The 13232-nt window shown below is 47.7% G+C and overlaps 1 protein-coding gene across 2 annotated transcripts in view; it reads left to right on the forward strand.

Moving 5' to 3' along the window:
- Window positions 1-4822: 4822 nt before the first annotated feature.
- The window catches only part of CLTCL1 (clathrin heavy chain like 1), a 181913-nt gene continuing 173503 nt past the window's right edge, over window positions 4823-13232 (forward strand). Inside the window, exon 1 of one of the 2 annotated variants that reach the window (XM_030217298.1) lies at window positions 4823-5013. In XM_030217298.1, coding sequence (XP_030073158.1) covers window positions 4972-5013 — 42 coding nt within the window. In that variant the 5' untranslated portion in view covers window positions 4823-4971. The remainder of the gene's footprint in view (window positions 5014-13232) is intronic. The other variant, XM_030217299.1, reaches the window with a different exon arrangement.

Raw genomic sequence — 13232 nt, forward strand, 5'->3', positions numbered from 1 at the left:
CAGCCCAGAGGCAAGCGGGACCCAGACCCTGAACCTAACACTGCCTTCTGACAGCAACCTGGCTGTACCTCTAAGACTGAATCTGACATTGCCTTCTGCTAGTTGCCTGTGTGTACTTTTAAGCCTGAACCTGATGCTGTCTTCTGCCAGCAGCCTCTCTGTTCTTCTAAGCCTGATTCTGACGTTGCCTTCTGCTAGTTACCTGTCTGTACTTTTAAGCCTGAACCCGACGCTGCCTTCTGCCAACCAGGGCCGCCGAGAGGGGGGGCAGGGGGGACAAAATTCCCAGGGCCTCCAAGGGGGGCCCAGCGCCGGGGTCTCTCTCCTTCTCCTGCTCCCAGGCCGCCGGCGCTACAGTCCCCGGTCTCACCCGCCCGCGGCTCCTTTGACAGTCCCCCTCCATCTGCCACTGGGTCCCCTGCATTCAAATCGTCAGTGCCTCACCTCCGTGTTGTGAAAGCGGCAGATCGCCTCCCTTTGGGCCCTCCCCGTGTCCCACCCTCATCTGATGTAACTTCCTGTTTCCACGAGGGCGGGACACGGGGAGGGAGGGCCTGAAGGGAGGCGATCTGCCGCTTTCACAACACGGAGCTGAGGCGCTGCTGATTTAAATGCAGGGGGCCTGGTGGTAGATGGAGGGGGGCTGTCGACGGGGCTGGGGGTGGGCAGGTGGAAACTGGGGACTGCAGCACTGGTGGCCTGAGTAGCGATTGGGGGGGATGGCGACGGCAGCCTCGGGGGGGGGGGGGGGGGGGCCCTGGGCCCGACTGTCTTTTGGTGGCCCTGCTGCCAACAGCCTGTTCCTCTAAGCCTGAATCTGATGTTGCCTTCTGCTAGTTGCCTGCCTGTACCTTTAAGTCTGAACCTGACACTGTCTTCTGTCAGTTGCTTGCCTGTGCTTTCAAGCCTGTTGTTTACTACTATCTGCCTGAACCATTGAGCCAGAACCTGTCGCTATCTTCTTCCAGCTACCGGTCTGGGCCTTTAAGTCTGAACCTGACGCTGCCTTCTGCCAGCTGCCTTCCTGTACTTTGAAGCCTGAATCTGACGCTGCCTCCTGCCAGCTGCCTGTCTGAACCTTTGAGCCTGAACATGATGCTGCCTGAACGTGATGCTGCTGCCTGTCTGGACCTACAGTCTGCTCTCCTCTCTCAGCCAAGACCCTCCTTAAGTTCTGTCGTCTGCCAGCACCTAGGGGCTCAACCCCTGAGGAACGGTAGCCTCCACAGTTGAAACAACACTGGGCTTACCGACTACTGGCCCTGGAACAGAACTCAACCCTTCTGGGCTAGACTCCCTGGTCCCAAAACTGCACAAGGGCTCACAACTTGGAGGCATATTTTCAAAGCACTTAGCCTTCCAAAGTTCCACAGAAACCTATGGAACTTTGGAAGGCTAAGTGCTTTGAAAATATGCCTCTATTATAGTTAACCACCACACATACGGTAGTGACAGATACTCCACACCAAACCATCCGCTCCTGTGCGACTGTCGGCTTTTGTCCCCATTCTAGTTTAAAAGCTGCTCTATCTCCTTTTTAAAAGTTAGTGTCAGCAGCCTGGTTCCATCCCGGTTAAGGTGGAGTCCATCCTTTTGGAACAGTCTTCCCCTTGCCCAGAATGTCACCCAATTCCTAACAAATCTAAATCCCTCATCCCTGCACCGACTCAACCACACATTGAGACTTCAGAGCTCTGTCTGCCTCTTGGATTCTGCACATGGAACGTGAGCATTTCTGAAAATGCTACCATGGAGGATCTGGACTACATCTTTCTACCTAGGAGCCTAAATTTGGTTTCCATAACCCCCCTCCCACATTTTCCTATGTCATTGGTACCCACATGTACCAAGACAGCCAGATTCTCTCCAGCACTAGGTGACGCGTGAGGTCTGCCACCTTCGCATCAGTTAGGCAAGTGACCAGATGATCCTCACATCTACCAGCCACCCAGCTATCTACATGCCTAATGACTGAATCACCAGCTACAACAGCTGTCCTAACCCTTCCCATCTGGGCAGAAGTTCTTGGAGACATATCCTCAGTGCAAGAGGATAGTGCATCCCCTGGTGGGCAAGTCTTGGCTACAGAAGTACTTCCTACTTTACTGGAGTGATGCTCTCCTTTAAGGAGACTTCCCTCCTCCAAGGCAGCACAGGGGCTGCCAGACTGGAGGTGGGACTTCTCTACACTATCCCTGTAGGTCTCCTCTATGTACCTCTCTGTCTCCCTCAGCTCCTCCACTAGTCTAGCCTCAAGAGAATGGACCCATTCTTTGAGAGCTAGGAGCGCTTTGATTTGGGAACACACACATAATCTCTCACCAACTGGGAGATAATCATACATATGACAATCACAAAGTCCCTCAGTACTGTTCCAGGGTCAAAGCACACAACAGACTAGTGTCGGATGCCTTCCTCCTCCACTGGGGGAATGATCTTCTTTACGTGTATCCTCCCATCCCTTTCACAGGGAAGACATGGCTGAAACTCAAGCAAGACTGCAGGACCAGGATCCTGATCGCCCATTATTGGCCCAGGCAAATTTGGGTCCCTCTTCTTCTGGAGTTATCCTCAAAAGAACCTTGGAGATTGGACTGTTTTCCGACCCTCATAATGCAGAACGAGGATCTCTTCTGCATCCCAACCTTCAGCCCTGGCCCTCCCAGCCTGGATGTTGAGAGCTTAGAATTAGCTTCCTTGCATCTTACTGAGGGTGTCTCCAAAGTCTTGCTGGCTTCCAGGAAAGATTCTACTATGAGAGGTTATTCTTTCAAATGGAGATTTGCTGTCTGGGGTGAGGGTAAGGCCCTAGATCCTCCGTCTTGTCCTACATAGACCCTGCTTGAGTACCTTCTAAACCTCTCTAAGTTTGTTCTTAAGACCAACTCTGTAAGGGTTCACCTCAGTGCAATTAGTGCTTATCATCTTCATGTAGAGGGTAAGCTCATCTCTGGACTACCTCTAGTTGTTTGTTTCATGAGACGTTTACTGTTGACAAAGGCCCCTGTCTAACCTCCACCTGTGTCACGGGACCTGAACATCATCCTCACCTAGCTGATGAAAGCTCCTTTTGAGCTACTAGATTCCTCTCACTTGAAGTACTTGACCTGGAAGGTCTTATTTTCGGGGTCTGTTACTTCCGCTTGCAGGGTTTCAGGCCCTAGTAGTGGATCCACCTTACACAAAATGTCATTATAACAGAGTAGTTCTCTGCCCGCACCCTAAGTTCCTATCTAAGGTTGTGTCAGAGTTCCATCTGAACCAGTCTGTCGTTCTTCCAACATTCTTTCCCAAAACTCATGCCCATCCTGGCGAAAGTGCATTGCACACCCTGGACTGCAAGCAAGCACTAGCCTTTTACTTAGAATGGACTAGGCCCTACAGACAGTCCACCCAGCTTTAATTTATTTTAATCCCAACAGGATGGGGGTCACCATTAGGAAATGCATGCTCTCAAATTGGCTGGCAGATTGCATTTCTTTCACTTAAGTCCAGGCTGGGCTGACCTTTGAGGGTCATTTCAAGGCTCATAATATCAAAGCCATGGTGGCATCAATAGTGCACTTGAGGTCAGCCTCAATTGAAGAGATCTGTAAGGCTGCAACATGGTCATCAGTCCACACATTCATATCTCACTATTGCCTTGAGCAAGATACCCGATGCGATAGTAAATTTGGAAAGGCAGTTCTGCAAAATTTGTCTACAATCCAACTCTACCCTCTTAGGTCCATTTTGTTCTGTTCCAGGCTGCACTCTCAGGTTAATCCATACTGAACTCTCTGTTGCGAGTTCCAATTGACCTACTGTTGCTGATTTCAGTGAGCCTGGTAGCTAGGGATTCCCACATGACAAGGATGTGGCTGGTTCTTGGAGAAAGTGAAGATACTTACCTGTAGCAGGTATTCTCTGAGGACAGCAGGCCATTCATTATCACATAGCACACCACCTTCCCTTGAAGTTATTGTGAATGCTTTTGTACTGTATTGCTGGTCCCCTTCTCTCCTTGTGGGTGGGAAGGCACTCATGCATGCACAGTGGGGAGGCTAGCTCATGCTCTTAAAGTTATAAATGCTATTAAAGCGCTCCACACTATTATAATTATTAGCATTTGTATAGCGCTACCAGACCCACGCAGCACTGTCCCTGCTCAAAAGAGCTTACAATCAGGCAGTGTGGATGACATCACCCACCTGTGAGAATAAATGGACTGCTGTCCTTGGAGAATACCTTCGATAGGCAAGTATTTTTGCTTTCTGTGGTGTAGCAGTGTCCCATATTCCAAAGATGTTGCAGGAGCAGAACAGAACATCTACAGGCAATGTTTTTCGACTATCTGCTGGAGACAGAGTAATATTGAAGGATTCTGCCTGCACAAGAGCCCTAAATAGCAAGGCCAATGTTAAACCTACAGAGAATCAGTGCAAAAGTTTAAAAGCCACTCCCCGCCCTTTAGAGAGTTGTGTCTCCTTTACATTTAGGCAGACTTACGGGCCCTCGCTATTACTCAAATTTGATCGTCTCTACCTTCTATTTGCTAGTTGATGGGTGCAATCCACTGACTGTAGACTGGAAAGGACGAGAAAAACTTGTATCCATAATCGCCCTTCATGAATTATTGCTACTAGACTCGACTCGACTCGACTCACTCGAGCGAGCCCTAGAGCGCAGGCGCCCACACGCAGCTCCGCTCAATTACGAGGAGGGCGGGGCCAGGGGCAGAGACGTCGCCTGTAACTTTGGCATGCACGGGCTGGTGCGCATGCTCTATCGACTTAGAGGCGCGCAAGCTGCAGTACGCCTGGGGCCGGTCTGTCCGTTAGCAGCGTTAAAGGTGCAAAGTGCGCCTGCGCAGTTATATCGGTTAGCGGACTGCGGAGAGGCTGTGCGCTTGCGCAGTTCTTCTAAGTTGGGGAGGTATTGAGGCCGGGTTAGCTGCTATTGCCGGTCTATTCGCCCTTCCCGCTTTCCGCCATGGCTCAAATCCTTCCTATCCGTTTTCAGGAGCACTTCCAGGTATGATGGAGGGGACGCGGAGGGTTTGGTGTGTTCTTGCACCCTTGGAGATAGGAGGGATATTCCATGGCTATTGAGATTACGAGGGGGAACATAGCATCTAGCACCCAATAAAGGGAGGGAGGTGGGCTGCACAGGAAGTGGCAGATTCTCCGTATTCTCTTGAGTACCAAGACGGGGAAGGAATCTTTTGACACTGTAAATAATTACTAGACTTGTGGTTTAAGCGGGTTTTACACATGTTTAAATAAGTAAATAATGTACTTTTTACTCATCAGTTAATACCCTTGGCAGTGTTTGAAGACGAGTATTAATGACTAAGTGTAATTTGTGCTGTGCCAAAGAAGTGGTCTTTGGAGCTTGGGTGGGTTTGTTTGTTTGTTTGTTTTTTTCGGAAGATAATACGACCTGTTCAGAAACCGAATACTTCCTAGTGTCCTTCGTACGAATTGTATCCCTACAGAACTTTCCACTGTTAAGATAATTTTCTGTCATAGTCTATCAATCTTTTGCCTCCAGCTTGTTACAAGTATCTTTTAACATGTACGAGGTTTTTTTTTTGTTCCCCATCAAGGACACCTTTCAGTGTATACCGCTATCTAATTATCCAGCCTTTTCGGCCTTGGGCTTATTATGTTCTCCAGTAATTCTATTAATTTGTCATATCATTGTAGTTGGTGCTATAGAAGATGTAACCTCCTTGTCTGTAACAGTGTAACCATGGAAGACAAGGGGATTTAGAAGACAGGGCTCTAAGCAGTATCTAAAGTCCAGGAAGGACTTGGGTCTGCAAAGTGCTTCAGCTATGTTAATTAATGTTATGTCTTGTCCAACTACTTAAAAAAAAAAAATCAGATTCAGCCTGTATCTACTGAGAGAGTAGCCTGTACATAATTTTGTACACACTGTGAGGCCAAAGTAAATGGTGAAAAAGGGAGGTGTGCTAGTTAACGAACATGTTGTCCAAGACAGGAAATTCAGTGAGTGGATCCAGAGTTTGCAGCATTGGGTATGCTAGAGAATCCAGTAGGATGGCTCTGGAAATGTGCAGAATGCTTCCTCATAGAAAGGAAATCTTATAGCTGAAAAGGACAGTGCTTCCAAGCAGTGGCATAGCCACCGGGGAAGGCGGAGGCCTGTGCTGGGCCCCCTCCTGAACTGCAGTACCCCTACTTTTGCTGGCAGGGATGCTGAAACCCCGCCAGCCAAATAAAGTGCTGCTGCTTTCCTCTTCATCCTTCCTTAACGCAGAAGTTGGCAGTGTGCCTTCAGCCGCCGATGCTGGGACTTCACACCTGAACTTGCGCGAGAAGTCCCAGCATCGGTGGCTGAAGGAAGGCACGCTACAGACTTCTGCATTAAGCAAGCAGCTTGAGGAGGAAGGGAGCGGCTCAGGCACCTGTATTTATATGGGTTGACAGGGCTTCGGCATCCCTGACAGCAAAGGCATGTTTAGCATGGGGGAAGAGAGGAGGAGGAGGGAGGAAAGCATTGCTTCCCCAGTCCACCTCTGGGTGCCCTCAGAATTGGAGGGCTAGCTACGCCCTTGACAAGGGTCACATCTTATGTGGAAAGTTTAGGAATGTTCACTACTTGGTTGGCAGGTGGTAAAGAGATTTCTATATGATGCCTATAGATTATAAAGTTATGCCCAAGCACATTATTAATTTTGATAGGCTTTATTTACTGCCATTTTGAAAGAATTCACTCAAGGTTGTGTTCAGTAAGAATAAATCAAACATAAGCAATAGACAATTACAACAGTAAAAATATTAAAATATCAATACAAAGTAGTATACTATTTACAAGCCTAGTCAAAACTTTAGTTTCTAACTATGCCTTGGAAAGTTATCTTTGGTTTTGTAAAGTAAAAATGACTTGCAGTATCCCACAGTCTTTCATGGAGGAAAGGTTAGTTTGGAAAAAAAGTATCCCCCTAACTCTCTAAATTTGCATGTACAATTTTAAGCTTGGTGCTGAAAATTGCATGTGTAAGTTATAGAATAGTGCCAGTTACACAAGTAACAATACAATAATTAGCTGCTAACTAATGTTAACCAATTATTGCTTATAACTGGTGTTAAATGGTGCTAATTTGCACTAATTAGCAGTTGTGCATAACTGTTCTTAATTGGGATTCTAGAAGAGTACACAGAATCCATAGGTGGTAACTGCAAGGCGGGGGCGTAGATATGGGAGGAGTATGGGTGGGTCAGGGGTGTGCCCAGCACTTACACACCGTTATGAAATACTAGCAGCTATGCATCTAACTGACAGCAGTTAGGCATGAGTATTTACACTAGCTAGTGAGCTAGTAAAGTACTCCACCTAAAGTTAGACACGTAACTGCAGGCTTGTGCTAGTATTTTAGAATGGCAATTGTGTGTAATTGCTGATATACAATTTGTGCCTAGCGCACAGCAACACAGCACCTAACTTTGGGGGGCATGTAGAGAATTACCAACCCCTCCCCCCCACCCCCCACCCATGTGTCTAGGAAGCTTGCAGAGAGCAACAGGAGATGCTACTGCTTCTCTGTTCACGGTTGCAATATCTCACGTTGAAGTTCATGAGCTGCTGAACAAGAAAGTGAAACCCTTATAACTTCACCTTGAGGTCCACAAGCAGTGATGGAACTGCAAACAGACCTGTAGGTATAAGGAAAAATTGGTATAGACTTAGTCTTTAGTGGATCGCATGATCTGGTTCAGGAGGTAATGGTGACGGGGCCACTTGATAACAGTGATCATAATATGATCAGATTTGATATTAGCTTTGGAGTAAGTATACACAGGATATCCAATATGTTAGCGTTTAACTTTCACTAAGGAGACTATGATAAAATGAGAAGAACAGTGAAAAAAAAAAACTTAGAGGAATATCTGTGAGGATCAAAAATGTACATCAGGTGTGGATGCTGTTCAAAAATACCATCTTGGAAGCCCATGTACTGTATTAAAAAAAGGGGAAAGGAAGTGATGTCACTGGACTTGATGGCAGCCTGGTTCTTTTCCTCTGCCCTGCTCTTCAGTAAATCCTTTCTAATCGGCGTGCTCTTTGCATTGATTTGATTAGAAGCAGCAGAGAGCTGAAATATAAGGAAGGCTATTATGAGTAAAGCCAGTTTGGGTGCTGCGAAAGTGGTGGAGAAGACTCCTAAAAAGGTATCGGCCAAACAGACGGGACGCCATGCGGCCTCGATTCCGCCGCCTGATTCAGACTCTGAGTCGGCTGTCTTGGGGGCTGACTCGTTGGCATGTCCGAAGAGAATGTTAAATTGTCTGGCTGAGATAAAGGAGGAGATCAAAGCGTCAAGAGCGGACATTGTGGAGCGTATTGATCAGCTGAGCTCTGATATGCATGAGTTGGAAGCGAGAATGGACGAGCAGTCTGAAAACTTGTGTTCCTCTCAGACTCGGATTACTAAATTATTTAACCAGCACGAGGAGGTATTGTACAAATTAGATGACCTGGAGAATAGAGGTCGTCGGAAGAATTTGCGATTCTGAGGAGTTCCTGAGGGTGGTGCAACCGAGGACGTGCTGACCATAGTTAAAGTGCTTTGCACCCAACTTTTTTTTTTTAAATTTAAAGAAGTCTTTATTAAGCATTGATAAACATTAACATACATGTGTGACACATTACAAAACCATATAGTCTGGAACATTCAATATACATGACTCTAACACCCAAGGGATACAACCATAAAATCAGTGCTGTAAATGGCATCTTATTTTACTTCAATTTTTATCCAGTTTTTGTGTTTTTAAACCTCCCTTCCCACCCTCCCTCCCTCTCCCCTCCCCCCCATCTATTCCCTTCTACCCCCCATCTTTCGCCCATCCCATATTTCAACCAGAGCACCTTTGTAAGAAAGGTTCCCAAATTCTATCCCACTTATGCACTGTTTTCCGTTTCACGGCAGTCAATCTTTCCATCTCACACATGTATCTTACTTTGGTGATCCATCTTCGTATCGAGGGTACTAACGGGGATTTCCAACTTTGCGCTAAGTTTATTCGAGCTGCGTGCAGAGCACACCTTGTCAAGATCCACTGGTCAGGCGTTAGCCCTGCAGGCCTAGACCCAAGCAAGAAAACTAAAGGATGCCACTGCACAGACCGATCTAGCCACCCCTGCAGCCGAGAACGCACCCCCTTCCAGTAGGCCTGCGCCTTAGGGCATAGCCACCATATATGACCTGCGTTCCCCAGCCCCCCACATTTCCTCCAACAGAGTTTTGATACCTGAGCGAACATGTGATTTAGCCGAACCGGAGTCAGATACCACCGGTAAAATACCTTTATAGCGTTTTCCTGCGTAGCTACTGACACTGATGACTTCAAAATCTGCTTTTCCAGGGCCACCCACTCAGGTTCCGGCAATGTAAAATGCAGCTCCTGCTCCCATCTCTGCCTATGTAGGATGGACGGCTTAGCTCTGTTCTCTTGATAAGCATACAGTTTAGTTATCATACCCCTCGTGTCCTTGTCCTCTACACACATCTCCTCCAGCTGATGGACTTCTCGCTTCAAACATTCCACATATGCAGAGCTCTTCAAAAAGTGCACCAGCTGCAAGTATGCATATCGATCCCCCTGTCTAAGCCCATAATCATCCCTCAGTGTTTCAAAGGGCACCATAGTCTCTCCCTTGTGCAGCTGCCCCAAGGAATCTAATCCGGCCTCCGCCCATCTGTGAAAAGTGACGCTCCCCATCCCTGGTTCAAACAAAGGGTTGTCCAGTATCGGAGCCAAACCCGAAATCAGTGGCTTCTTATCTGAAAACAGATGGTCCCAATAATGGAAAGTGGCCTGCACTGTGGGCGGAAATCTATCTACTTGCCCCCTGTACCTACCCGCAACCCACATTAACTGTCCCAGACTCCGAGAACCCACCAACGCTTGCTCAATGTCAACCCATACATGATGGTCCTCCCTTTTAAACCAGGCTATTGCCGCCCTTGCCTGAGCTGCCCCATAATACCAGACCAGATTGGGTACCCCCAACCCTCCCATCCGTTTACTTTTATATAGCAGGGCCCTGGGCAATCGGGGTCTTTTCTGATTCCAGATGAAGCGGTTAATCGCCTCCTGCAGACCTGATAAAAATGATCTGGTCATTTTCATGGGAAGGACCTGGAACAGATAAAGAAGTCGAGGCAAAATGTTCATCTTTACTGCAGCAATCCGCCCAAACCAGGACAGTCCCATAGACATCCATCTGTCCAGGTCCCTCTGTACAGCTCGCTTAAGTGACGGATAATTGCTGGTAAACAGCTCAGTTAAGTTTCCAGGCAACTGCACTCCCAAGTATCCCAGCGCCTTAGCCTCCCATTTAAAGGCAAAGGACGCCTTCAAGGTGTCCATCACTCTAGGAGGTACTCCTACCGCCAGTCCAGTGGACTTGTTAGCATTTAGTTTGTATCCAGATATTGTCGCGTATTCCTCTATCACCTGCATTAAATTAGGCAAAGAGATTAATGGCTTGGTTAAAGTCAAAAGAACATCATCTGCGAATAGGGCAATTTTATACTCCCTCCCTCCCACCCGCAATCCAGCAATGTTCTCATTAGCTCGCACGGCCTCCGCCAATGGTTCCATTGCCAGAGCAAACAGGAGGGGGGATAGAGGACAACCCTGCCTAGTTCCTCTACCCAACCGAAATAATTCGGAGTTCCCTCCATTGACGCGCACGCAGGCTTGCGGTTCTGAATACAAGGCCCTAATCCACATTCTGTAAAATTGACCTATTCCAACCTGGCGTAGAACCTTATCCAAATACCCCCAGTGAACCCTATCGAATGCCTTTTCAGCATCTAGTCCAAGCAATACTATTGGTCTATCCTTCATCTGGGCTGCATAGAGAAGATCCACTGTTCTCCTTATGTTGTCCGCTGCCTGTCTTTTGGCTACAAACCCTACTTGATCCGGGTGTATCATGCTAGGTAGCACAGTCCCCAGCCGATTTGCCAGGACCTTAGCTAAAATTTTTACATCAGCGTTTAATATGGAGATGGGCCGATATGATGCACATAACGTAACATCTTTGCCTGGCTTAGGGATTACGGCCACCCACGCCTCCATCATAGTCTTGGGAAGGGGCACACCCTCCCTCACTGAGTTAACAATCATTGTCAGGTAGGGGGCCAGCTCTACAGCGTATACCTTAAAAAATTCATTGGTGAATCCATCTATCCCAGGCACCTTCCCTGTGGGCAAGGTTTTAATAGCCCTAATGACCTCATCTACCCGCACCGGACATTCAAGCTCCTCCCTCTGTGCTTCAGTCAAAACCTCCAGCCCCCTAGCTCCCAAGTATTCGTCAATTTTGTCGGTCTGCACAGTGGCGTCCTCCTTATATAGGGTCTCATAATATTGAGCAAAGCACTGTCTGATCTGTGCTGACCTATGCACCACCTGCCCTTTACCATCTCGGACTTTCAAGATGTGACGAGAGGATCTCAACTGTCTTAATTTGATTGCTAATAACCTACCAGGTTTGTTAGTGTGTTCATAATAGACCTGCTTCATCCTTGCATGTGCAAATTGCAAGCTGTCTTCATGGAGCGAACCAAGCTCCAGTCTAACCGCCTGCAACTTACGCAGGTCTGACAGGGAACCTGTGGCCCTGTATTTAGCCTCTAGTCTCCCAAGTTTGTCCATACATAGGGCTAACTGAGCTTTGTGTGCCCTCACCCTCCTGCCCGCTCCTTGTATAAAGTAGCCTCTGGAGACTGCCTTAAAGGCGTCCCACACCGTTCCCAGAGAGGGTCCCGAGTCTAAATTCATATCAAAGTATTCTTTCAAAACTGGACGAAATCCCGCTACTAATTCCGGGTCCTGTAGCAAACCATTGTTAAGCGTCCATCTTTTTTCTCTCGGTTCCTCTCTTAGGGACGGGAGAACAGCCCAGGTCGGGGCATGATCAGATATGCTAATGTGGCCTATAGAAGATTCCCCCTCTCCCCCAGACAATGCCTTGTCCAAAAAGATGTAGTCAAGCCTAGAATAAGACAGATGAACCTGGGAGTAAAATGTGTAGTCTCTCGTCCTGGGGTGTGCCAATCTCCAGGCATCGTATAAGCCCAATTCATCCACACAATCTTTTAATGCCTGTGAAATTTTACAATCCAGAGGGGCAGGAGGAGTAGAACGGTCTAATCCAGGCTGCATAGTGGCGTTAAAGTCTCCCGCCATTATTAATTTCCCCTTGGCAAAGCTCTGCAACTCTTTTCGGAGACGAAGGAAAAACTCCCCCTGCCTCTCATTTGGCGCATATACACTTGCCAAGGTATACTCCTCCTGCTCCAGCACTACTTGCAGTAGAAGAAATCTTCCTTCCCTGTCCTTTTTAGAACGTACAATCTGCACCTGGACATCTCTATGAAATAATATCGCCACCCCCCTTTTTTTAACCCCCTTTACATCTGAGGCACAAACCACCAGTGGATACTGTTTAGAGGACAACAGGCCCTCGTATTTTTGCATTAAATGTGTTTCTTGCAAAAAGACCACTTGAGGTTTCAACAGCTGCAATTCTCGGGACAACGCATGCCTCTTATAAGGGGAGTTCAACCCCTTCATATTATAAGTTACCAATTTAAATCCCGCCATTGCTTATTCTGTAGTTACACCCCGCTTCAATTGGAGGATGGCTATCCATCCTTTCACCCCCCCTCTTCCAACTCACTTGCTTCCTGGTTGTTCTGGTCATTCTCAATCCCTTATCCCTCCCCATCCCATTCCCTCCCCCCCCCTCCCATACCCTCCCTGGCCCCAAAGCCAATATCCACCAACTGGTCCCATATGGCACCAGCTGGGTGTTGCAAGGAAGCAACCTCACCAGCCGAATAGACTCACTTGTAAACCGGAGCCTATCACCACACAACTGAACACTCCCTTCGGCCCTCCCACTCGCCCCCTCCCCCTCCCTCATGCATTCTCAATTATATCAATATTTAACTCGTATCATTCTTTATACTTCGTTTATCTCCCAAATGTCTCTCTGCACATCACCTCCTCTCAATGTCTCTCAGCTTCTGGTTCCTCGCACCGGTTTCTTTGATTTCGCCCCTGCAGCTCAGGTCCTGGGCTTCCTGGGTGCTTTCTCTACCCTTTTCCATCTCTGGAGTCTTGCTTTTGTAGAAGAAGCCACCTCCACTGGTAGGGTAGCTGTAGTGGCCAATCCAGCCTCGTATAAAAGCTTCCAGGCTTCTC

The sequence above is a fragment of the Microcaecilia unicolor genome, chromosome 11, assembly GCF_901765095.1.
Source record: "Microcaecilia unicolor chromosome 11, aMicUni1.1, whole genome shotgun sequence".
In the NCBI taxonomy this organism is placed as follows: domain Eukaryota; kingdom Metazoa; phylum Chordata; class Amphibia; order Gymnophiona; family Siphonopidae; genus Microcaecilia; species Microcaecilia unicolor.